This window comes from Eupeodes corollae, chromosome X, assembly GCF_945859685.1.
Source record: "Eupeodes corollae chromosome X, idEupCoro1.1, whole genome shotgun sequence".
Classification (NCBI taxonomy): Eukaryota; Metazoa; Arthropoda; class Insecta; order Diptera; family Syrphidae; genus Eupeodes; species Eupeodes corollae.
Genome location: NC_079150.1, coordinates 846,012 through 873,585, shown reverse-complemented (window position 1 = coordinate 873,585; position 27,574 = coordinate 846,012). Strand labels below are relative to the sequence as shown.

General features: G+C 32.6%; 1 protein-coding gene across 11 annotated transcripts in view; it reads left to right on the top strand.

The window, feature by feature from the left end:
- The window catches only part of LOC129953206 (rap guanine nucleotide exchange factor 2), a 91,809-nt gene that overhangs the window by 30,023 nt on the left and 34,212 nt on the right, over positions 1 to 27,574 (top strand). For 9 of the 11 annotated variants that reach the window (XM_056066148.1, XM_056066155.1, XM_056066154.1 and 6 more), the window contains one exon: positions 160 to 6,461. In XM_056066148.1, the coding sequence (XP_055922123.1) occupies positions 160 to 191 (32 nt within the window). In that variant the 3' untranslated portion in view covers positions 192 to 6,461. Of the gene's footprint in view, positions 1 to 159; positions 6,462 to 27,574 lie in introns of those variants that run through there. The other 2 variants (XR_008782460.1, XR_008782459.1) reach the window with 1 other exon arrangement.

The following is a 27,574-nucleotide window of genomic DNA, read 5'->3' as shown; positions in this document are numbered from 1 at the left end:
AATGTTGAAAGCATATACATTGTCAAATCGTGCAATAATTCTTTGCATGATATAAGTAGAGAAGCTAGTGAACAATATTCCCACTTTCTTTGAGTTTTGATTTTATTTCTTCAAATAAACAAGTAACAAAATTTATTTATATTTTCTGAATCCTTACAGAAGATGGCAGCGGACAAGTCTCTGCTGTTTAAGGCAAGACTGGATGTCATAAGGACAACACTTGTGGATGAATAAATTCAATTTATAGATTTTTATTACAATGTAAGTTACTCTTAGAAAATATTCATCAATTACATGTCACTAAATTAACTTAATATTATCAACCATACATAAATAGTTATTTCGAGCAAAATTGCATTAAAAAAATGCAAGCACCTATTAAATGATTTAATTTGAATGCAAAATATGAAACAAATAAATAAATTCACAATGTAAAAAACTGAGCCAAAGATTTTCTCTTTGTTACTCATGTTCTTATTTTATTCCGTCCTTTTTATAAAAAGTAATATGTTTTTCGTTTTTAATAAATAAAAATCAAAAAAGGAAACTTTTATCCAAAAAAAAAAGGTTTTACTGAAGATGGAAGATCCCGATATTTGTGTCGTTTTAAATAAAATATGTGAATAACTATGATTGAGGAATCTTTTTTATCAATAAATTCTTCATGAGTAAAATATTAAAGATTCTGTAATCGACATTGAGAGGTTTTAATTTTACATATATCAAGTCTTCTTATCTATAAATTTACAAAGTAATAAGAGAAACAAGAAAAAGAACTACTTGCTCGAAATAAGTTATTTATTCTTATATAACAAATTAACTATAATTATATTGAAAAATTAAGTATATATTTATATAAAACAAAAGGGAATAAACATATGTTTTGTATTTGCTCTTTGAAACTAATGTTTAAATTACTCATAAAATATGAAACAAATTGAATGCATTTCAAATAAATATAGAAGAGTGAACTGTTTTCTCCTCGATACAGAGGATAATGTCAAAGTTTATAACATTCAAAACTTAGATTGAATGCATAAATCATGTAAATTATGATCATAGAAAAGCGAATGGGCTTTAATAAAAATTTTATTTGATAAAATGAAAGTATGTTATGTAATGTTCATTCTTATATTCTCAACTCTCTTTGTCATGATATTAGTTTTCAGTTTCTAACTATTTTATAAAATTTAAACAAAATATTCATTCTTTTCTGTAGATTAGCTTTTGAACAGTTAACTCTTTGTGTGAAAAAATAAGCCTTAAATTTTACCTGACATTTTTGTGAATTTGAAATGAGATGATATATTTATATTTATATAGTTAAGAGAATTAGATATGAAAGGTTTACCTTAAACTAACTTATCGGCCCCGATCATATATCTGTGTTCTAGGGTAAAAACATTATGCTTCCAAAAAAAAAATCCACATTATAAAATTACTTTCGCAATAGAGACTAAATGGGTTCGTAAGGACAATTTTGTAAATAACGTCGATATCAGGTCATGAGAGAGCTCATAGATAATAAAAAGTCAAATAAGTAAAAAATACAGTTTTACGATTCAAAAAGGTTTTTTATTTCATACCAGTAGCGAAAATTGATTCTCTTGTTTAAAGCTTTTCTTTAGTCTCCTTTTGGCCTACCCATATTTCTAGTTTACAGCAGTTAGGGCAAAATTGTATGGGGTCTTGGGTATGAGCGTAAATGACCAAGAGTGGTACTTTAAACAAAAATATCTATCTATCTAGCATATTAAAATTGTGAAGTTTTAGGAAAATTAAAGTTGGTAATTAATACATCAAAGTGATTCTACTTTTTCTAAACAAGAGCTCATAACCTTGCACGTATACCACATGCCATTTTTGCACAAATAATTATAAACAGAATAGTATGTCTTCATACCTACCCTTCTAAATATCTAAAGTGTGCATAATGCATTGTGCAACGATATTTGTTCTTGTCTCATTTGTTCTAATGCATTTGCTGACAATGCCACAATAGATTTTTCGTTAGATATTTAGATTTTTTAGTTTAAAAAAAAGCCAGACTTAAATCGTTTTTTTTTTTCAAAATTAATTTCACTTTTAATATTTTTTTATTATCCATAGGACCCATTTTTTTATATTTATACCAAATTTGTAAATATTTTTCATATAACAACAAATTTGGATGTAATATAAAATAAAATAGAAAGTACCTATATACATACATATGTATTTCAAGAAAATTTCGAATGTATTTAAAAAATCTTACCCCTTTGACAATCAATTTGAATAAATTATGTATTGTTTATTTCGTTTCCTTTGTGTGTTAAGCTTTTCGGAATATAACTCAAATAAAGGACCTCGAATCCCAAACGGAATGAAGGGTTATCTTTGGGCAAATCATCTTAGAAAATTAATAAATAACAATATTTTGAGTTCAATAACAGAAATAAAACTAAAAGTATAAAAGGAACTTAATTTTCTTATTTTACCAATATTCAATACAAAAAATAATAATAAAACGAAAACCAAACAAACAAAACAAAATGCATGGTGCATGCATACATACACATATGTACTTTTAACAAAAAAAATGTATAAGTCACTTACCTATGTGCATGCGTGTAAATGTTCAAGGTTTCATTGACTTCATTTATTGACTTGTTCATGGAGTCTAGTACAGCTTGTAAGCCCGTTTGCACAGTCAGGAACCTTTCCTGTAGCTTCTTCAGTTTTCTTACAAGAAGGACAGACTCCTCGATTTGTGGCTCGTTTAAACTTTTTATGACCTTTCATGTTTTTTCATGCTTGGAGTCTATATCGAATAAGTTTGGGTTTGTGATGCAGTTGTGGAAACAGAGTCAGATAAAAGGGTTTTCATTTCTTTTTACAAATCTAAAAATGTTAAAAAGAAATATACAAAAATGACTATTTTACTTTAGCTGAAACTAACTTACTTTCGTCTTCACTACCATAGCTGGAAACACCACTTGTCCCCGCTATTGCTGCCTCAATCCCACAAACCTTGCACAATGGTTTCTTCATTTGTGTCCAATGGCAAATCCATAAACGGGACTCCTCCGGTTTGTTTTTAGGAATTTTTGTTCTGTATAAGTTTTTTTTGTTTACAGAATACTTTGGCGTCGTCCAAATCTTTGCAAATAAATACGAATTAGAAATATTTTGTTTGTGACTAAGTTACAATTAATTACCCTTTTCCACTCTCGTGTGGCCTTAGTTGGTGTTCCATTTGAATTTAAGGACTTTTAAGAGTATTTCCCACAATATTATGAGGGATTCCTTTTAGTTATTTCCCTTTGGTGGCTTTGGCTGCATCACGATACCTAGGAATGGCAGAAGAATATCAGCTTTCTACTGTCGAAACCAGAATTACAAGAACAAAAATTGTTTTTGCTGAATTTGCTATTACACGATGAATCTAGATGCATGTGTGTTCTTTTTATTTCGTCCGCTGTTGCAATCGCTATAACACGTTGAAACCAAAGTCATTAACTGATAAAAAGATGTGAAAAAATGTTGACTTGTTTCACGCATTAGCTTGTAGGCTTGTAGGGGTTTCCATTGGCAAAATAATAACTATAAAAAAGTAATAATACAAAATAATAGTACCTAATACTCGTAATTCATAATCTGTCAAACGCACACATTTCCCCGTGAAAAATTAATGTTTGTTTGTTGAAATTCACATCGTTTCATCGACATTACAAATGCAACAATGTGAACAAATGGATTTTGCAGGGTGATTTGAACAAAAAGTAGGAAAAAAAATATAAAAAAAATAAGTAGAAATTTCATTGACAGTTGTTCACTTACAAATGCAATACTGCTATAATTTATATGCTTATGTGTATAGGAAAAATTAGGTTTTCCTTCGGCTTTTTTTGTCACTTTGATCGTGGCAATGAAACAGGGTTGTTACATTAACTTTTCCCGACACCTGCGTATTTTGTTTATTTTTTATAAATTCGAATGAAATTACTGCTCCTCTGTCCATGGGTTTGCTAGCCACTCAGATTCTTTCATCACTGGCATCTGGAGTGCAGACGAAGACGGTTCTGGAATTGTAAAGCCACTTGCATCAACTTCGTCTTTGTCGAGCCAGAAGATGTTTCATAACGACGCACAATGCAGAGAAGCTCATTCGCCCTTCTGGCAGCAAGGCGCTGTGGCCGTACTCTAGTTTCACAATGGTCTGGGACTGTCTTGCCATGCACGTAACGACAGTGCATTTGAACACTCATGTGAGATGTGAAATAGATTCCACAGGTTGGACATACTTTTTTCTTCAGGTCGGATTGTACAGATGGACAAAAGAAATCGTAAGGCATCTGCTTAAACCCTTCTAGAGGAGGTGACAGATCAACGGACAACCGCACAAGAAGTGGTGAAAACTTGGATGTTCCTTTGTCTAGTAAACTGGGTACTACGAGCTACATTTACATTTTTCCAATCGACAATTTAAATATTCGAGAACTAAAAGGAAGGTATCAACAAATTTCCAGTTTATTTCAATGGAGTACAGTAAACATTTATTTGATGGAAATAAATTTAATTGGTATCATTTTAAAGGCGTTTTTAAAGTCTTTCATTTGTTTTGTTCCGAAAAATTACAATTTCTGTGATGTCTCGATTAGAAATTTTAAGTTCAAATATCTTTAAACCTTCTCATACGATTTGCCTTAAATTTCACAATGATAACGTACTATTTTTCTGAATCCAATAAACCTTAGTTTTTTTTTGGAATCGTATGTAAAGAGTTGAATTTGTATTTATTATAGTTTAGTTCCGATTTAAGACCTAGTGTCGACCCCGCAATAAGAAAATTTCATCAATAGTTTGGCAGACTTCAATACATTTATAATAGTCATGGACCCTTTATAACACATTGGGCCTTACCAATAATAAACCGCTAAGCACACATTAAGGCATCGTCGTTATAAATTTTAATAACCAGTTAATTTAAGTATATATTAAAAACCAAAATAAAAACTTCAATTATTAATTTGCCTTCTATTACATTCGCTGTCAAAAATATAACTTTGAAGTACTAATGTATTAATTAAAATTAACACAACACAAATATTTATTTGAAGAAAATTAAGTTTTGAAATAGATTAGAATGATTCTATACCAAAAATAATTCACAAGTGGTTTAGCTTCTTCGATCAGCAGCTCCTTCTACTCGTCTTCAAATTTTGGTTTTCACCCATTTCTAAAATAATAGACATTTATAAAAACAAAAAAAGACAAATAGATATTAACACAAGTGTTTTTCTATTCAACTTTTTTTTTTTAATGAAATATTGCCACCAACAATTAATAATCACATCAAATCTGACTATCAACAATCAAATTTAACCCGGCATTAGTCCTTGAATTAGACAGAACATTAAAATGGTTATTGGCATGGCAAACAAATTAGAGCTCAGTTAAATATTTAAGTCAGCTTTAATTTTGATTATTGGTTGGGTCCTATGTCTTCAAAATTAAATATTTTGAACCCAGTCTTTATTGCGTTTGCATAAATATATTAACATAAATAGAGTAAACATAAGTGTAAAGATGGAATGGTGTTTTTAGTTTTGTATACAATTTGCTTAATACAACACCAATTATGCTATTGTACGCTTACAATATATTTTATGTATAATTTGTATGCCAAATTAACACTATTTTAACTGCAAATCTTCGGCACTTGAGATAAACGTATAAGCCCAGTTAATTCCTAGATCATGAGAACCAAATAATTTTAAGGAACTATTCTTGTTTTATTTTTAATTATATATTCTAAGCGACTTGCAAGAAACTAATTTATAATAGTTAAAGTTTACCTGAGGCCTTATTATGCAAAAATGAAGACGATTAAACGATATTATTTTGATTATTGCAATTATCATTTTACTATCTCGCTATCTAGTGCAAGAAATAGATATTTTGATTTTCAAAACGAAATTTTAAGACATTTTTGGAGTATTAAAAGAAGTAGAATCTTAGAACAACAGTTTGAACTGAAAATATCGAGGCATTTCAACCTATAAGCATTTTTTCCAATAAATATAGCCACACACTTGTCGTCAAAATTATGTTTTCATTTTACGTAATAAGGCCATTTAAACTCAGAACATTGAACAAAGTTGCATAGCAACAAAAAATTTTTTTTGAAAATGTACAAAAAAAACTTAGCTTTTAAGTAGATAGAGCCTAAATAAAAAGAAAAGAAAAAATATTTGAAAAGTAATCAGGCTTAACTTTTTTTTCATATGATTTGAGGCATACCTATAAAATTTACAAAAGTGTTGATGTATACTTATATTATGATGTCCTTTGTTTGTGATGTTCGATGAGTTTATCTTTGAATTCTATTGTTTTTAAATAGAACTATCATGAAATAAATTGTAAAAGAAGAATATTTAAAAAAAAAGAAGTATTAAACACCAACAAATAATATGGTATGTACATAATGTGGTTTAATTATTGGTTGATTTTTGTAGGAAGAAAACTGTATCGTTTATATTTCTCTTTTGGGGTGAGTTTGTAACATTAAAGTAAAATTGGATGGTTTTGTTTGCGCTTAAAGACACCAAAAAAACCATCAGCCGTCTACATAACTTTAATGTTTTCGAGAAAAATCGGCATTGAACCAACCAAAAATAAATAAAAAAGATGTCGATTCAACTCCGAAAGAGGTATATCTTCAGCATTTTCATGAATTAATGAATCCTTTCAACAGAAACAAATGGCATATCCTCTTTACTGAGTTCTAAGTGTGAGAAAGGTACCTCTTTCGCTTATCTTTTCTCTGTATTCTCAGCCGAAGCCTTAGCGGTTTTAAAAGCCACTCAATTCGCATGCAAATCCAAAAAAAAAAAAAACTGATATGCAATGACAGCCTTTTAACTTTAGCCGCCATCGCAAATGTCAACAATCGATCATCCTACATTGGCAAAATTGGATGAGTTGAATGTCAGGTCACATCGATGTAAACTAGGAACAGCAACTTAACAATATGAAAATACCAACCCGCCCAAAGTCTCCTACTTAATAAAAACCCCACACCCATTTGCCACCTCTGCCAACTCAAACTGCCCCAAAATCAATGCAATTTGTAATAAACTTTGAAATGATAATCTCAAAAATATCCTTTTTGTTCCTTCCGAACAAATCATAAAATATATTTTCAAAATTTTAAAACTTTTAAATCTTTATCAGATTATTTAACCTTTACCTCTACGGGGGCGGTCGGAGTAAGTCAGACCTATTATTCTTACTTACTCAGACCGCCCCTTGCAGCTGGCAATTTAAAACATCATAACATCCAAAATACTACCTTAATTATTTCAGCTAGAAGCCCTGGCAGCTATTAGCTTTTAAATATTGTTCTGTACAATCACGATCGCGGTCTGCGGTTTCGTGATAAAAAAAATGTATTTAATTTTTTTTCTTTCTTTATTATATTTTGAAATAGTTTTGTATGATTTTAACTTCTTCGCCTCTAATGGTTACGAATTCATAAAACTTATAGTTTCGTTTAAGTTGTGTTTTATAGAATGTTCGTCCTCTACTGTCTATAACGTGGTTTTCGTTTACTACTTCGGGGTTATCTTTCGTATGTTTAATTTTGAGTTTGTTATCAGTTCTACTTTTAAGGTAGCGATGGTTTGTATTGTTTAGGTCAACGTCCGCCCTGTATTTGTTAATTTTATTTATATATCGTTCCTTATTTGTATTATCCATTTCTATAATTGTTGGGTAATCTTGGTTTGTTCCATTTATAAAATCAATAGGTTTTTGTTTCGTAGTTGAATGTATTGTCTTGTTACAAATTGATACAGCTTTTAATACCTTGTTTCGCAAAGTATCGTTATCGGCGGTAAACGTCCTTATATTCTCGTTCAGAGTCTAGTGGAACCTGTTTTGTGATAAGGGGTAGTTAAGTGTAGTTCGACTTTGTACTCCTTCAGAAATTCTTTAATTGCGATTGATGAGAAACCTGTCTCGTTGTGTGCGTTGTTCTAACAATAAATTTCCTGCCATAAAGGTAGGGCCTGAAATATTGTCTGGCCCAAACTATGGCCAGTAACTCCTTTTCGATCGTGGAGTAATTGATTTCATGGTCATTGAGGGTTCGACTAGCAAACCATACAGGGTGGTTTTCTTGTGACAGAACGGCACCGATTGCATAATTTGATGCATTTGTAGTTAGTGTGAACAATTTATCAAAATTTCGATGTTTTAAGATTGGGTCTGATATGATCAAAGATTTTAGTTCCTCGAAACTTTCTATATATTCTGGATTATTTATATCAATTTTTGCTCCTTTTTTCAGGAATGCAGTCATTGGTTTTGCTACTTTACCGTAGTCTTTTATAAATTTCCGGTAATAACTGGTTATTCCAAAATATGCCTTTATTTGCTTCGTTGTTGTAGGAAGTTTATAGTTTTTGATTGCTGAAATTTTATTGGGGTTGGCCTTAATGCCCTCTGTAGTGACAACATGGCCCAAAAATTCAGTTTCTTTTTTAAAAAACTCGGTTTTATCCAATTGCACCTTTAAATTAACTTCACGTAAACGCTTAAATATTTTTCTTAATGATGTTATGTGTTCTTCTAGAGATGTAGAAAAGACAATAATGTCATCTAGATACACTAGGCAAATTTTTCCGATAAATTCTGATAAGACTGAATTCATCAGCCTTTGGAAGGTGGCAAGGGCGTTTTTCAACCCGAAAGGCATTCGAACAAATTCGTTATAACCTTGATCCTATATTGTACCTATCCGCTAGCGCATGGGCTAAAGCGCCAGCTGGTAACTCCTTAGCTTTTTGAATAAGCATGCTATTAAATATTACTACTATCGATTTTCCGTTTTCACTAAACGCCGCGAGTTCTGCTATTTCTTCGATGAGTTGTTTAAGTTTTATATCTAATTCTAATATAGAACTTACTCTAAGTGACCCAATATTTTTTGTGATAGCGAAGTTGTCCTTCGAGAGGCGCAAATGTCTTCGTAGCTTCTCCAGACATTGATTCCAGTCAGTTGGGGGTTCTGCATGCAGGATGTTCTTAGCTGCGTCCTGAATTTTTGTGTCGTATATCACTTCATATACGGTTGGTCTTTCAATCTGGGTATGATTCGCGAGGATTTTAATTACTGAACTAGCGAATGATGGGAGTGTACCGGCGTCACCCGTAAATTCATTTAGATACCGGATTTCTTTTTAATCCGCGCACGGAAATTGTTTCCATTGTTATTATGTATTGATTTGTGTTAGTGCTTCCAGGCACTGTTCCACATTTAGTTGAGCTCTTTGCACATCAAAATTGCGTCCTCAGCTAATTTTTAAATTGAAACGCGCACACTTAAATGGTGCACTTCACGAATCGTACTTATTATCTTAGACACTGCGTTTGTTTGAACTCACGATTTCTTTATCGAGTCGCGAAAATGTTCACTACTCTTTATTTGAACTTACGTTTTCTTTATCGAATCGCAAAAATGTTCACTGCTGTTTATCCTTATACGGATACTAACTTTACACCTTGGTTCTCCTTGTACGGATACTAACACTCATGCACTTTGGTTCTTTTCGAGTTAAAAAGTGAAAACTTAACGCGTTTTTTTTTTTTTTTTCTTTATCAAAAAAAACTCGCATACTCGACTACTGCCGATTTTTTTTCTTTCTTTATTATATTTTTTTCTTTTTTTATTTATTTCTTGTTTATTTATTTGCTTATTATTTAATTAACATTTATAATATGATAGAGTCTAAGGGGAGGCCGCTGTCTTGAGCTAGGCTGCACCTCACGATTAGAATATTGAAAATAGACTGATTTTAAGATTCTAACTTAACTTTGAATTATGCTTCAAGTAAATTGTAAAGTGCATTCGTTTGCACAGTTAATATTGTTTTTGAAATATTTATATTTCGTCTGGGTTCATGATAAAGTTTGTGTAGGTGAAGGGGAAAAGGTGTGTTTCCGTTTGTGAATAGAATTTGGATATGTAAGAGGAAATGGCGTGGGAAACAGTTAAAAAAAACACATGCATGAAATCTTTATTTCAATCGATAGTACGGTCCATATAATTTAATATTTGAAGATTGTTTCATGCAAATGTTGACCTTGATTGCGCCTCAAGTGGTCCATCCGCTTAGCCAATTTATACTCTTTCCAACATTTCGGTCGGTATCTCACGAATAAATGCTTCAATGCTGTCTTCGATTGCGTCAACTGAAGCGGGCTTGTCTGTGTAGACATGCGCTTTAAAATAGTCTAAAGGCGTTAAATTGCACGATCTAGGGGGCCAATTGCCGGTCCCGAACGTGAAATAAAATGTTCACCGAGCTCGCCTCTCAATAAGTCCATTGTTGCGCGAGTTAAGTAAGAGATCGTCTGGGATCTTAAAAAAAATATATTTTTATATATTCTTCTCCGTTTCAACTTGGAGGAAAAATGATAGAAGCGAACTTTTTAGCGGAACGATCTTTCTTTATTGAATGAACGAATAGAACTAACTTAAAACTAAGATACAATTTATGTTTAAGCCTACGGTGCCAATATGTTTATGGATAGTGTTATAGATGTTGTAGATGGATTAAAAGGAAGATGCTGTGTTTGAAGGTGGATGATGTGTTTGTCTTCCGTTGTTTACTTTGGTTCTCATGGCATTGATGTTATTGTTTAGTCTGGGATTTTTCATGGCAAAACTGCTGACATCGGTATCTGGATGGATACCAACTGTGGAGTGGCCATGGGGATATTTATATTTTTATTTTTATAAAAGTATTTTAATATAAAGTAGCAAATAGTTATTACAGTACATATAATTATTATGGTTAAAAATGTAATTGTATTACGATTATTCTTATATTCTATTAGTTTTATTTTATGTTGATGCTCAATGTCTTGAATAATTAGGTCTCTTATAACAATTTCTGAGTCTATTACATTCATATTTAAGTTTTGTTGTATTACAATTTTATGATTAAAATTTTGTATTTTGTTATGATATTGTTTATTATTTAAACTTTAACCTAAACCTATACATATTACTAAATCATATACATTGTATTGAATTCTAATTCGGTGGGAAACAAATGACAGAACTAGGCAGCATACTTGAATGAAGTTTGTCAACTTGTTATAGTTTATTAAAAAAAAACTTCTTTAAAAGGAAACAACTAAAAATTTTGAGTCCTTTCTGTTACTCGTCTTTTTTAGAACTAAAAACTAAATCTACTTAAAACTATGAATAATGAGACCATTATTCTATTTTTTTATCCCCACCTCGATTGAGGTTAAAGATAAGAGAATAGAATAAGCCCTTTGGATAAGTCACACACATCGATATGTATCTCAATGTGATGTGAAATATTCAAATCGAATTACAATGTTTATTTTTTGTTATAATATTTCGTACAGAACGATGCAGAAGGCAACGTTTGATATCGTTAAATGCTGAGGACAGCATCAGATACATTGGAATACATAATAAACAAAGAGAGTTAAGATTTGTTTATATGACAATAATTTTTTAGGAATGCTGAGGACAGCATTAGATACATTGGAAACAAAGAGATTTCTTTATGAATCGTCATCAGTTTACAAGTGGGTAATTGAGATTTGTTTATAACAATAATTATTTTACGATTATGCACTCCAGATAAATCCTAAGAATTTTAGAACTTAAGTATGACTTTACAATTATGTATACAAAAATGAAATATGACCTTAACTACGTTATAAAAATACAAAAATGAAATGTGACCTTAACTCTTGCTATGTCATCAAAATCATAACCTATATGTATGCCCCTGTCACAATGCACAAATGCATCCATCCATTCATTCATCCATTTTGACGTAGCTATGACGAGTGAGTATTATGATGACCTTGTAATGGTTTATTTGTGAGTCAATATATAGTGTATATATCGGTGATTGAAGTGTTTGGAAAAACGAGCGGCATTAGGGATAATGTATATGTTGGGAGGTTGGTATGTAGTGCGATCACTACAAACTTATTCTTTTGGCAAAGTTCACATGACTCAATGTAATTCTTTATATCTTCATTCATATTTTTCCATTTGTATGTCTTTTGTATGCGTTTGAGTGTATGTTTGACTCCTTGATGACCGCCTAAAGGGCTGTCATGAAATTCATGTAAAATTTTCTTAATCTCCTCTGGACTAGAGACTTGAACAATGTTCTGACTTACATCTTGTTGATTTGGTGAGTTTTTTCTGTTACTACGCGTTATCACATTAACTTGAGTTTTTTTATGAATTTTCTTCACAATAATTTTCGGTTTTTAAACCACTCGTTACCTTTAGAGTACCGGAACGATTACCGACTGCGCCAATAAAGATTGAAAAAACAAGTTTATTCTTTAATGTTTTTTTATTCTAGATCATGATACAATCTAAAATAGTGTTCTTGAATCATGCAGGTGCACATCTAGATAGGGAATTGGTTTAGACAATTCTCTAGAACGAAATGTGATAGTTTTGTTTGTTGAAGAATTGTTGCAGACAATTCTTCGCAAATTAAAGTTAAGTCAAATTTGTTTCTTGAGAATTGGAGATGATTCTTTAGAAATTATAATTGTATGTTTGTTTTCAAAGAAGAAAAATAAAGAGTGTGGGAAACTGTAGTATATTATAATTGTGTGACAATATTTTAGATCAATGGTACTGAAGTACTTTCCCAAATTAGAAAGAATAACTGAAGTGTCTGGAATCGAATAACAAGTCTTAATTTTTGATTTCCAAAGTCATTTGTACCTTTTTTATTCACCACCCATATTGGGTTATTATATGGTGAACGACTTTTACGGATTATTCCGTCTTTAAGAAGAGATTGGACTTCATTATTGACAAACTCCCTAGGTATGGATAGCTTCTTGAATAAATTGGTTCATTAGTATTAAAGGTCAAAGCCTCATTTGGACCTGCGAAAACAAGCATGTTTTGGGTTATTAATGTGTTAAAGTCAGAGCATACTGCTTCTGGAACATCTTTTATTCCCGCTAATAAGTTATTGACTTGAGCGTAAGCCATAAAATGGAGTGATTCTACACCATTATTATAAATTATTTTATTAGAGGCAGTTGTAATGTTTGTGTCTTTCTCCCTAAGTTATATGTAGCGTAACACGCTTATAATGCTATTTAAAGCGCAGCTCGCTGATAATATTATATAAATATATTATTATATTTATATAATATAAGTGGCAGAAGGTGCCTATATGAATGACTCAAGTCAACTTGTAAAGTATGATCAAGAATGATTTTATTATTCAAAATTCACAACTATTTATACTTAAAAATTATCGATATATTCTTACAAATTATTGGGGACAATTCTATTACTCATTATAATTTGCTTTCTGGAGTAGGGTAGTAAAATACATTCTGTGTCATTCATAATGCATCGTCATCAAAGCGACGTCAATGCTCTCAGTTTCGTTGGTCAAAGGGGACAACGAAAATAGGTGTTATGTATCAATGCAATAATTGGTTGTATTGCAGAATTTATTTTATTGTGTGGATTTGTTTACATGATTATTTTTGTTTACGTTTGAATCAATTAATTAATGAATGGTTATTCTTATTACACTACATCCCTCCCCTTTAATAAAATGATAAATTTTATTTTTTGTATGTGAACATTTTTGTGTTTATTTTTATGTATAATGTTTAATTCTAGATTTAATTAGATTGTTATTGTGAATAGTATATTCCTTATTGTCTATTAATATTGTACTATTTACACCATTTTGTGATATTATTCTATATGGTCCTCTAAATGGTTTATCAAATTTTCTTTTATTTTGATTTTTTAAATATACATGATCTCCTACGATAAAATTTGATCTATTAACATTTTTTTGAAAATTCTGTTTTTTTTATTTATCATTGATTAAGTTGCTTTTTGCTTGTTCATGAGCATGTCCTAATTTACATTTAAATTCATTCAAGTAATTATCAATGTTATAAATTGTATCTTTGTTTTCTATTACTTCACATGGAAGTGTACATAACTTTCCAAATACTAGTTCAAATGGTGAATATAAAGTGCTACTGTGTGGTGTTGAGTTATAGCAATAAGTATAATATGGTAACCATAATATATTCATTAAATACCCTATGATTTCTTTCTATTGATCCCATTGTTTCATGGTGAAAAGGTGTGGAAACTATCTTTTCTATCTTTAAAAGTGTACAAATATTCTTTAGCAATTCTGTTCCTTTATCTGTTTTTAGTTTCTTAAAACATCCGTATTTAAGAATACATTTTTCGACTATTGTTTTTGCTACAATATTTGCTTCTTTAGTTTCTATCGGGAATGCTTCTACAAATTTCGTTAAATCACATTGTACTGTTAATATGTATCTATAACCATTTGATGGTCTAAGTGGCCCTACAGTCTCAATTGTTATTGTTTCAAATGACGTACTGGGTGTATCTGTAATTACAATATTTTCTTTTGTGTATCTGGTTATCTTTGTTTCATTGCATGTTTCGCAGTTGTTAACAAATTTCTTAACCATTTTGTTCATATTCTTCCAAACATATCGTTGTTTTAATTTATTCACGCATCTTCTGATACCGCAATGACCTCCTATTTTCGTATTATGGTGTTCTTCTATTAACTTGTGCATTTCTTTCTCATCTTTTATCTGTTTTGGAGGAGTATATAATATTATATCTAGATATTTATCTTCTTCTATATTTTCTTGCAGCTTATTAAATATATTTTTAAATTCTTGTATGCATACTTTATTAAATATAAGACTGTTTCTTGCTAGCGCTAGTCTTTTAACACCTGCATTGTTCATATTGAATATTAGCTTCCTCAGAATCAATTTTATCTCTGATAAAGATTTATCGCTAAATTCTACAAATACAGTGTTTGCTGCTATTATTATTTCATTTCTCTTTCTCTTTGTAACGTTACATTCTTTAAATTCTATCTTCTTTAATCGCCTTATGTCCGATATTGATGTACAGTCCCAAATATGAAGGTAGCTAGTCTTCATATTAGAGTCCAAGGCTGCTGCACAATTTTCTTCCTCATTTGGTATCTTTTCTTTATTCTTCTTCATTGCTCTTGTTAAAACGTCAATATTGTATTTTGGTAGCATCTCTTTTAACTTTTCTGAATCAATTTTTATTCTTGATAGGGCATCAGCGTTCGTGTTCATTTTTCCTTTTTTGAATACTATTTCAAAATCATAGTCCATTAAATCAACTCGAATTCTTGTTAACTTAGATGATGGGTTTTTGTGAGTAAATAAACTGACTAATGGTCTGTGGTCCGTGTAAACTATGAATTTTCTACCGAAAAGATATGGCCTAAAATATTGTATTCCCAATGTATTGCTAACAATTCTTTCTCTATAATGGGTTTGTTTAATTCATGTTTATTTATTTATTTCTCTATAATGGGTTTGTTTAATTCATGTTTATTTAGGGATCTACTAGCATATGCTATAGGTTTATCTGTTCCAATTTCTCCCTGTGACAAAACTGCTCCTAAAGCAAAATTGGAAGCATCAGTCGTTGGTATGAACGGTTTTTCAAAATCTGGATAGCTAAGTATAGGAGGAGTCATTAAATTTTGCTTAAGTATGTTAAAAGATTTTTCACAGTTTTCTGTCCAAGAAAATATTTGTTTCTTTTTTAAAAGTTGGTTGAGAGGCTTTGCTATTTCTGCAAAATCCTTTATGAATTTTCTATAATAGTTGCAAAAAGCTACAAATATTCTGACATCATCTGCATTTTTAGGCAGTGGATAAGTTTTAATTGTTTCATATTTTTTTGGATCTGGTTTTATTCCTTCAAGAAATTACATTTTTCTATATTTAATTTTAAATTATATTTACGAAGTCTTCCTAAAACTTTTATCAAGTTTTCGTTGTGATCTTTCAAATTCTTACCAAAAACTATCACATCATCTACATATAGAAAAGCTGAGGCTTGTAAACCACTAAGAGCTATCGACAACATTTTCTGAAAACTATTTGTCGAGATTTTTAATCCGAAAGGAAGTCTTTTGAATTGGTAATGACCCTCATTAGTTGAAAATGCCGTCAATGGTCTGGAATTTGTATTTAGTGAAATTTGATGAAATGAGCTTGTCATGTCTAGAGTAGAAAAATATTTTGCATTACCTAATTTGTCTAATACATCGTCTAACCTCGTGAGTGGAAATTTGTCATCTACAACTTTCTTATTTAAAGACCTAAAATCTACTACTAATCTCCATTTAGTTTGTCCATTTTGAGTCTTCTTTGGAACTATAAGTAAAGGTGAATTATATGGACTAACTGACTCTTCTTTTTGTATTTCGTCTAATTGAGCGTTTGGTAGTCTATAATTTTTTATGTATACTGGATTTTTGTCTGATAAAGCGATGTCTTGTTCGTAGAAATTATTTGTCGTTAGTTTTTCATCATCATCATGAAAGACATCCTGAAATTCTTCACAGATCTTCAGTATAGTCTGAGCAGCAGATTTATCTAAGTTGTCTATTTGAATTTTCTCTATCAATCTTTTAAATTTTTGTTTGTCTTTAAATTTTGTATTATTCGATAATATTCTGTATTTTATCAAAGGTTCTATTCCTATCATGGAATTCTCAATTGTTTCCTCTTTATCTGTAGTATTTAATATCTTGATATGCTTTATTCCTTTTGCAGGTAATATTGAATTTGCTAAGAAAATTCCCTTTTTGATTTCATTCCCGATGAGAGCACTATCTTCTTTTAAATCTAATTCAATACTTTTTATTATTTCTGTTCTTGGTGGAATTGTTAATTTTCCTAAATTCCTCAGAGACATATTTAATGGTAGTATTATTTCTTCATCTTGTACTAATACTACAAGCACACAAGTTTCATAATCTATTTTACAGTTATAAGCTTTGAGGAAATCTCTTCCTAGTATACCATCAATAGTTATATTTAATTCTTCATTGACTACGTGAAATTCATGTTCTACATTACCTTTTCCTATCATGAGTTCTAGATTTGATACACCTTTAGAAAATATTATTTTATTTGTAATGCCGTTTATTTGGCATGTCAATTTCTTATTTAAATCTTTTACCAGATATTCTTTACAAACAGAAATATCTGCGCCGGTGTCAATTAAAAATTTGTAAGTTTTGTTTAAATGTTTTATTCTTATGCTAACGAAATTTGTATCATATTCCCCATAGAAATTAAAGACCTTCTTTGATTCCCCCGATTCTGCTGACCGGGGACACCTATGTTTTCCGACCTAGTGTTGTTGTTATGGTATCCTCTTGCAGTACCTCTACTTCTAGCATTACCTCTATTAATACTGTTGTTTCTTTCATAGCTATTTCTATAACTATTGTTATTGTATTGTCTATCATTGTTATTATTGAATCTAGTATGAGAATTTTTATATCGGTGTCCACCTCTAAAGTTTGTTCTGAATTGCATGACATTATTTTGTCGTGAAGAGACTTCAACTTCAGTAGCTATCTTTATAGCTTCACTGAATGTGCTAATTCTAGATGCTTGTATAACTTGTCTTGTAGCTTCATTCAGTCCGTTTTTATAAGCATTTAGTCCTAACTGATCATTTAACTTTATTATAACTCTTCTATTTGATTCACCTTGTTCAGCTATTTGTATCTCATTTAATTGAGATACCAGTAATTCAATTTTTTCTGCAAATCTATTTACTTCTTGAGTTCCTTGTTGTGATCTTGCTAACTCACTATGTATTTTCAATGGATTTGTTTTTGGTTTGTAAATTTCTGTCAAAGCCTTTTTAAAATCAGGAAAAAATTCTGGCTGATTTTCTAATGTTAAAAGTCTGTTTCTTACTTTTTCAACTATTTTTGTTGCTATTACAAATTTGATCAGCTTTTTCTTCTCTACGTCCTCAACTAACGTATCGTTATAAAATTCATATAGTCCTAAAAAATTTGATAAGTTCTTTGACTCACCATTGAATTCTGTTATAAGCTTTGCAGCTACTAGTATTTCAAACTTTGCCATAGTTTTTAATTCTTTCTTTTGTTTTTTTAGTATGAGCAATTCTAGAATTTGTTTTTCTATTCCTCTAAAATTTGTTAATATTTCTTCTATTTCTTTTTTATCTGATAGTTCTATAAGTATCTCTTCCTTTGTATTTTCAATTTCCTTTTTGATTTTATTTATATATTCTTCAGTATATTCCCTGTTTGGATTTTTCTTAAAATTATTTAATATTTTTGACAAAGTGTTTAATATATCCATATCATTTTTTTTTTGTTTAATATTTTTGACAAAGTATTTTAAAATATCATACAAAAAAACTTATAAAATTATAAATGGTTTATTCTGTTTCTAACTATTTGTTTTTAACATACTTTTTATAGTATGAATGGATTTTTAAAAATAAAAAAATTATTAATATTATTAATATATAAATATTTATGTTATTAGAGTTAAATATTTGGCTTGAGCCATTATTGCTTAGGTTGTTGTTTATTACTTCTTTCGAATTGGGCTGTCCCATCCTTATTCAAAATATGTAATTTTTTTATCAGTATGTTCTTAAGTTTTTTGTCGGTCGTTATATTTATTATCCTGTACAGCTCTGCTTTTTGCTGTCTTAACTTAACAGCCTTGCCTCCTCTCTTCCTTCGTGTCAGCTTAGTCTTATTTGAGTCTTCTTGCGTCTGGTTTTTTCCTGTATTTCTTTCCCTGTATCTTTCTATTGAAAGCGGTTGGGGTCCGGCAGTCTTGCTTGTTGGTGTATATGCTGGTGCTGTATGTTCCGCACCTTCCGGGATATACTCTATTGTCTTGTCCTCTGAGTTGTACAGCGTATCTAGAATCTCTTTGCTGCATGACATCAGTTATTGGTCTGCTTCCTGTTTGTTAAATGTATTTTTCGTTAACCTAACAGGCTTTCAGGATCGCCATGTAATGTTTGTGTCTTTCTCCCTAAGTTATATGTAGCTTAACACGCTTATAATGCTATTTAAAGCGCAGCTCGCTGATAATATTATATAAATATATTATTATATTTATATAATATAAGTGGCAGAAGGTGCCTATATGGATGACTCAAGTCAATTTGTAAAGTATGATCAAGAATGATTTTATTATTCAAAATTCACAACTATTTATACTTAAAAATTATCGATATATTCTTACAAATTATTGGGGACAATTCTATTACTCATTATAATTTGCTTTCTGGATTAGTGTAGTAAAATACATTCTGTGTCATTCATAATGCATCGTCATCAAAGCGACGTCAATGCTCTCAGTTTCGTTGGTCAAAGGGGACAACGAAAATAGGTGTTATGTATCAATGCAATAATTGGTTGTATTGCAGAATTTATTTTATTGTGTGGATTTGTTTACATGATTATTTTTGTTAACGTTTGAATCAATTAATTAATGAATGGTTATTCTTATTACACTACACAGTATTTAAAGTTGCACCAATTTGTTTTAGAAAATTGTAACCTACAATTGCATCAAAGCTATCAAGTTTAGGTAGAATACAAAATTCGGATACTAAACCAAATAAGTCTAAAAAGCCTTTCTTATTTATACGGGTCGAGTCGTTATTAGAAGCAATATCAAAGGGTTCATTTAAATATTTAAAATCTTAAGAAACGAAAATTCATGTGTATAGTTTTTTACTGCACCAGTATCAATTAATATTTTAATCCACTTTCCGCATTTTAACTTTTTTACTATGTAAGGCATCTGTGAATTTTTATTCGTTTAATAAATTTGATCACTATATTCTTCATAAGATTTTTTGTCACTTGTTATGACATGATTAACGCGTTGAATTGTATTAGAGCCTGTTGGCTGATCAGATTCCTTTTTTTTGTAATTCTGAATGAGAATTGAAATTATTTCTTCCCGAATCACCATTTGGGGTCATTCTTTTGTACCTTGATTTCTAAAATATCCAGATGTACTTGGCCTAGGATTCTGTCTAAATTTTGACGATGTTGGATCTATGTCCATAGATTGAACTTTTTGTTTGTGAATGATTATTTGGATTAATATATCGTTGATTAAAGCGTGGTGAAGGTTGTTTGTTATTATTACCACTTTCAGCAAAGGCATTCGCAAATGCATAGCATTGTTGTTTTATATCCAACTCTTGTGCCAGCGCCAAAGCACTTGGAAGATCGGGTGGACGACTAGAAAATAAAATGTTTCCTAAAGGACGATTAGGTCCAGATATAAAAATACGATGAGCATCGCTCCTATATTTTTCAATAATCACACTTAACGCTTCTTTATTATCGCTAAACTCCATTATAGCCTTGTTGGTTATAAGGGTTAGTTGTTTTGAGACTTTTTCATAGTATTCATTAATTGACAATTTATCTTGTCGAAGAGTTGACAATTCTTGCTCTAATAGATGCAATGGTCTCTTATCGCTGTACGTATGTTAAGAGCCCTGCCTGTCCTACAAAGCTATGGAGGATATGGGCTTCCTCAAGCCAATTATACATGCTGGCTAAAGAGCCGATCTAATTAAATCAATAAATTAAAGAAGGCTAATAAACCGAGTTCCTTCGTTTGACTCCCAAATTTAAAAAAAAATCCCCTTTTATTTGATCAGGCTTAGGCTATATATACAAAATAATTTCCTTACACACTAAGAACTTAAACCTATACATATTACTAAATCATATACATTGTATTGAATTCTAATTCGGTGGGAAACAAATGACAGAATTAGGCAGCATACTTGCTATGTCATCAAAATCATAACCTATATGTATGCCCCTGTCACAATGCACAAATGCATCCAAATTCGTTCAGGCATATTTACTGCGTTGAACCTTCACGAATAGGTAGATAAACTTGACTATAGTAAAAGTAAACTGAGACTCAAGTGGTATTGAACATTTTATTAAAAAAATTTCTGGAGTGAATGAAATGCGAGTGCATATGAGAAATTGGTTGGCTATAGGAACGTGGAGTATAGATCTATGGCAATGACCTGCAATAAAATTCTTATGCAATATAGTGTAGTGTATGCGCACTACACGTATGGTGAAGCCTTGCTAGGATGGCTTTAAAATTTAAGGGAGTATCAAATGAAGAAAGCACATTATCGGCCTTTTCAACAATTTTGTTCCTATTAATAGTTACTGCTTGATAGTAGCGATTAGAACCTATTGATTTGTTATATCATTTATTGAATTTTGAATTTCTTGTTTTGTTTGGATTGCGAGAGCTGTTGCTACCCTCGTTACGAGGTCTGTGATCGCTTCAGCGTTCAACGACATGTTTTTATAATTAAATTGAAGTGAAATTTTAATTGTATTTAAATAGGATATAGGGTTGTGTTGGTTTTTACAACAAAGCAACGAACCACAAACAAAACACAAACAAAAATTAAAATCTACAGATAGATTTTCAGGATTTAAGCTTTTATCACTTAAACGCGCACTGGTCACACTTCATGCACAATTTTTAAAATATTTTTTTTTTTATCTATCGTTTACTTGGTTACTTACATTATCAAGATTTCATTATTATTTCCCATTACTATACAGTATAGATATTTTCTCTGATGACTATGTTATGTTCGATTGTTGTTGCTGCGCTCGTTGCGGCTGGATGCTTCTGGTTGTTGTAGTTCTACCTCTATGAGGTTTCAAATTAGAGTTGTACTTCGTATGAAGTTTAGAAAAATTTAGGTTGGACTTTGAGTCTTACTAGTACTCGTCTTTATTAGAACCCAAGACTAAATCTACTTAAAACTATGAATTGGTCTCACTATTCTATTTTTGTATCCCCACCTCGATTGAGGTTACAGATAAGAGAATAGAATAAGCCCTTTGGATAAGTCACACACATCGATATGTATCTCAATGTGATGTGAAATATACAAACCGAATTCTACTACAATCTTTGATTTTTGTTATCGTATTTCACACAGAACGATGCAGAAGGCAACGTTAGATATCGTTAAATGCTGAGGACAGCAGAATTATTATGCATTCCACTATTCCAGATAAATCTTATGAATTTAAGAACTCAAGCATGACTTTTTTAAGTATACAATTTCTTGGTTTCTTACAATTATGTTTCGATGAAAGTGTCTTACTTGCAGTTAAAATACAAAAGAAATGTGACCTTAACTCACACTTGCATAAACAAATGCTGATAATGACTCTGGATTTAATTATGATGATTTTATGACGATAACTGTAACCATCAAGTAATTGTTATGTATCTGTTCTAAATCTAGGTCTATTATCTGTGAAAAATGAATTGGAGCTAGTAGAATAGTATGACTCATCAAGGAAAGGTTGTGGGAGTAGTATTCATTGTTGTCAATTAAAATAATCCTGTCTTATGGGTATTGGTCCGTTCTGAAACCTGACATCTGATTTTACAAATATAAAGAATCACTATGAGGATGATGCACAAAATCATTCCCGGGGTTAATAAATGAAAAAACTATTAGTGAAGTACCTAAAAGAGAAGATTTCGAAGGAGCTCGTAGAGAATGCCAAACATAATTGAAATAAGAAAGATCTATATGTGACTCAGAATAATATGAATTTTCATTTTCCAACTTATGTAACACAGACTCCCCATTACCAGGTGTTTCGATAATAAAATTCATAATGAATTTTCTATCTCTAGGGATGGAAGTATTGTGAGACAACCTGTTGAGGAAATAATTCCAAGATCCATGAGAATAAGTTGGAATAAGAAAATCTTCTGGCTTATCCGTTCCATCACATTAATCATTCTAAGAGGAGTCATATCAAATTGACACTAGGTCTTAGCCAACCGGGAAAACGTGAGGAGTTATCGGAATAATAATAATTAATTTTAAGATAATGATCACACCATTGTGAGCCAGAGAGGGATTCAGGTAGGTCTATTTTACTCACCATATCGCCTGGGGTCAGCCACACTCTATTACCTTTCCTCCCTATTACATGGATTTAATAGTCCTAAAGCGCTAAACTGGCCGCCATGTATGCAGAAGATCCACCCCAATTAGAAAGGAGTCTTAACCTCATCTTTTCTTGGCATCGATTAAATTTTTGCGATAACAACAGATATTGATTTTCTTTTATATCGGTGTTGACTGCTGACGAGATTCACGAAAATCCGGAACTCATCATCTCTTCCAAATAATTTATTCTTTGGTACTCGGGGTAGTTCCATACTGAACTACATTTTGTTCGCGTTATTACGTTTTTATTTAATGAACCTAGAGGAGGTGGGAAGACCAAATGTTTATTCGGTTGAACATGCCTTGACATGACAGACCTTTTTGATCTGGTAATATTATCATCCTTCAATTATGAGATGATCTCTTCAATTGGTCTATCTTTTTGTAACATTTTCATAGAGATTAAATGCCCCGACACACTAGAGTAAATGTATTTCATTTTGTCTGAGCACTTGGTCTAGTGTGGGAGAGATCCGAATAGCAAGTGAATATTCGCGATCTACAGAATCAAGAAGCAAATGAGTGCGAGAATCATATAGTGCTGTTCCTTTCAAAGTGTAACGTATGACACACGAGGAACCTTAAGTAATAATCGAACTATGTCATGTGTCTTGCAAGCGATTCTTTGGAATTGTGTGTGGTCTCCAGTACTCAAGTTTAATGGCACAACACTCTTCCCCCCTAAAATAAGAAAGGCGTACGATGTGACGATTGAGATCTTTCGGTTTTAGGTGCGGAAGTAAATAACTCATAGGTCTTAATCACAATTGAATTTATTATTTGCAATCTTCTTTTTTTTCTTTTTTTTTATTTATACATTACAATTTTTTTTTTGTTTATGAAGGTTTTATGTTTTTTATAATGATTAGGTAGCATTTTTGTTTCTAGTTTGTTTTATGAATTATTATACCTGCAATGTTTCTTCACGGTCAGGTGTTGAATTCATTTCGGGATTGTTTAAATTTTCTGTTGACTAAGTTAAATGTACATTTCATTTTAATGATTTTTTTTTAAATATTACATATACCGCTAAGGCTACACAAATAAGAAAAATAATAGAAACAGAAATGTGAGCATGTTTATGCGTGACATCTAATAACATACTGTTTTTCTTTAACAAGTCTTTTGTTGGGGAATTAAACTTCCGAACAGTAAGGGGAGAGATCCTTAGTTCTATATTTGTTTAAAGGGCACTTTGCCGAACACAAGTTTTGCTTATGGTATTTTTCTTTATTGATTTACAAGTCTAACTTACAAGTCACGGAACCACCAAGTGGTATTTATTGGCGCAGCCGACGACTGATCGCGTTGAAGACTAGAAGAGAACTCTCTCGAGATCGACCAAGTCAGTTACCAAGCCACCACCAGTCCGTTGTCCAAGAATGCAGCGTCACCAAAACGCCCACAGGTTAAACGAGTCCAGAATCTGGTACCGGCCCATTCCTTGGATACCCAACGACACACAACCAAGAATGTGCCAACGCCAGCAACAATAGCGAAGATCCGTGGGAGCGTCATCTGAGGGTCAGCCATCGTCGTGGTGTTTATTTTTCTTCCTAGAACTGTCTTCAGCATTCTGCTGAATTTATCCAAGATAACTATAGGGCAGCGATGATTGACTGGCGACAATAATAGTCGAATGTCACAGTCCAGTCGTTGAGTGAGCGACACTACGAGCCGCTTCAACATATCCATAACCATAGCACGTTGTAGGTATCCGCCATGCTAATGCATGGTCTGCGCTATGTGTCCGCTCTACTATTGCATACCCATGGTATGCGCTGTGTATCTGCTATACGGTGGGTGATGACACCACCTATAGCTCTATGTATACTTAGGTATGTGCCTGTGCTGTGGGTAGGTATCTGCTTTGGCTGGCACAGAAATGAAGCACAAATCAATGGCACATTTAATTCGACACATTTTGATGTCAATCGACTGATCATATAGCGAGGCAGTATGGAATGTGTGATATGATGCTGTCCGGCTGAGGGTGGTGGTGGGTGTAGTGAGGTACCAAGTACTTTCGTTCTTGGTACCTCACCTGTAACGAACCCACTTGGGTGTAAACCTCTCCCTTCCTTACTACCATTACAACCTCGGGCTACAGACTCCTGGGGCTGATCCTGGCAGCAGACAGGAGAGGGTGTCCAGAACACTGAATCGCCGGTTGGGGTAATAGCCGGTCCAATCCCACAGATGTAGTCATATATGGGGACTGGTATATTGTACTCATCAGCACTTATAGCCAGGAGTGGGTCCATAAGAGTTTGGAGAGCTGGGACTTTTAATACATACTTGGCGTGGTGAAGCATGTACGCCGTCAGCATTGAATGCTGAAATATGCAGAAAGGCAGTTCACGTGGTAAGCGTTGATTCTCAACGCACATACGGTCATATACCTGCCTAATTAGCGGTGTAAATCCGGCCATTACCATTATACAAGACAATTACCATTATACAAGATTGAGGTGGAGTTTCCTTGGTTGCAACTGGTATTGGAGGGGGTGCTCTACAGCTGGTTGTGTCCGGTGTTTTTGCGTACTTGGGCGTTGTAGGCGACGGAAAGCTTCTTCCTGCTTATCCATTACGTCCATCTGCTCACCCCAAGGTGCGCTAGTTGACGCCTCATCATTATAGGCAGCCATTCTTCTAATGTCGCGAGGTCTCCTACGGCGACTATTATTATTATTATTTCTGTTATTAATGGGTGGTATTCCACCGCGAATTTCCCTCATTGGGTACGCTATCTTAAGGCAATTAATTAAGTTGATAGTTTGAAATCTGTCCAAAACGACGTACATCAGCGCGGACGTTGACCACCAAATCTCGAGGTCAATGGTGATTGTCTATATTGACATATTTTTAATGAATAAAAAAAATTATGTTTATTTTATAATTCTTGATTCTAACTTACATAAAATGCATAACCTTCATCATCTTGGTAGAGTGGCATGATGTTTTAATGTTGTACATTGGTGCCGAAGCCTCAGTCTTCGTTGGGCTAGGTTTAGCAGTTGTAATCTCTGAAGTCTTCGTTGTGCTAAATTTAGCAGTTGTAGTCTCTGAAGTAGTTGCGCCAGTAGGTGCGTTGGATGGACGCGGAATTTTTGGTACCAAGTGCAACAGGGTGTTATGCTTGCCTGTGCACTTGGAGCAGCTTCGTGACACACATGTTTTTGCTGTGTGATCGGCCTTGAAACAATTCACGCATAATCGTTGTCTTTGCGTCCATCTTAATCTCTCAGCGGCTGACATCTTCAGGAACTTTTCGCAATAAAAAATTGGGTGGTTCTTATTGCCGATTATCGATGTTGGAGGTAGCAATGTTGGATACCACCTTGGTTCGGTCTTTTCCCCCAACAGCTTCTAGGGCCTCAAAACGGCTCTTCAAGAATTTGAGGAATTCTTCTATTGTTGGAAGTTCTCGAGGGTTTTTGACAGATTGCTCATATAGTAGATGGCTTTGTCGATCTAACTTCTTTGTTAATAGATAAATGAGCAGAGGAGCCCACGAGTCTGTATCGATGCTGAGAGCCTTCAAAGCTGCCAAAGATTCATGAATTGTATCATGAAACTCTCTCATGGTTTTTACTTCGGAGTTTTGCTGCGGCAAACCCAAAATTTTTTGAATAAGGGACAACGTCTGGGCCCTTTTGTTGCTAAATCGGTCTTGAAGAGTCTTCCATGCGATCGTGTAGTTTTCCTCTGTCAGTTCCAAGTGCCTTAGCAGGCGTTCTGCATCACCAGACACATTTGTTTTTAAATACCACATTTTTTGTATTTGCGGTAAATCTTGGTGGTGTATCATCTTGGTGAAGATGTCAGAAAACGTCTGCCATTTTAGATAATCGGCGTCAAACTTCGGGATTGTCATCTTTGGGAGCTGCACTGACAGATGATCATTCCTTGTATTATTGGTATGTCCTTTTAGTGACGATTGGTTCTTCAGAATTTTTATTTCAAACTCTGAATAAGAGTTCATGTCGTAACCCTCTGTAAGTGGGTTTTCGCACTTCTCCCAAATTGAATAATGTAGTTCTTCAATTTGGCTCCAGAGTTTATTCATTGCCTCCAGGCATTGAATGGGAACTTCTTCCTTAACTCGACCGTTAATGAGCCGGGATAATGAGTTCATTAGTGCCTTTTGGCGACGCATGAGAGTAAGCACCTCGTGCGATGTTTGTTCTTCTCCCTCAGGTGTTTTTACTTTTCCCTCGGGCGTTGTTTTTTCTTCAGGTGTCTTCTTAGTTTCGCTGGACTCTATCTCAGTTAGCGGCTCCTTACTTGGGCTGGTCTCTACTTTGGCTAGCGAATCCTTGAATATTTTTATGCATTTTTGAGTTATCTCTTTAATTTTATCGAAATAACTCGAAGCAAAATATTCATCATCGATTTTTAGATCCGATAACCGAATTTCTTCGTCTCTGGCTTCAAAATCCTTCCAAATAGCTTCGATTCGGTTTAATCGTGAAGCAAAGTATTCCTTCGTGGTTTTTCGTGTAGGCGAATCCTTGTTGAAGTTCCTGATGATGGTTTGTATGTCTTCTCTGGCCTGACGTTGTTCAGCTGTCCAGGTTT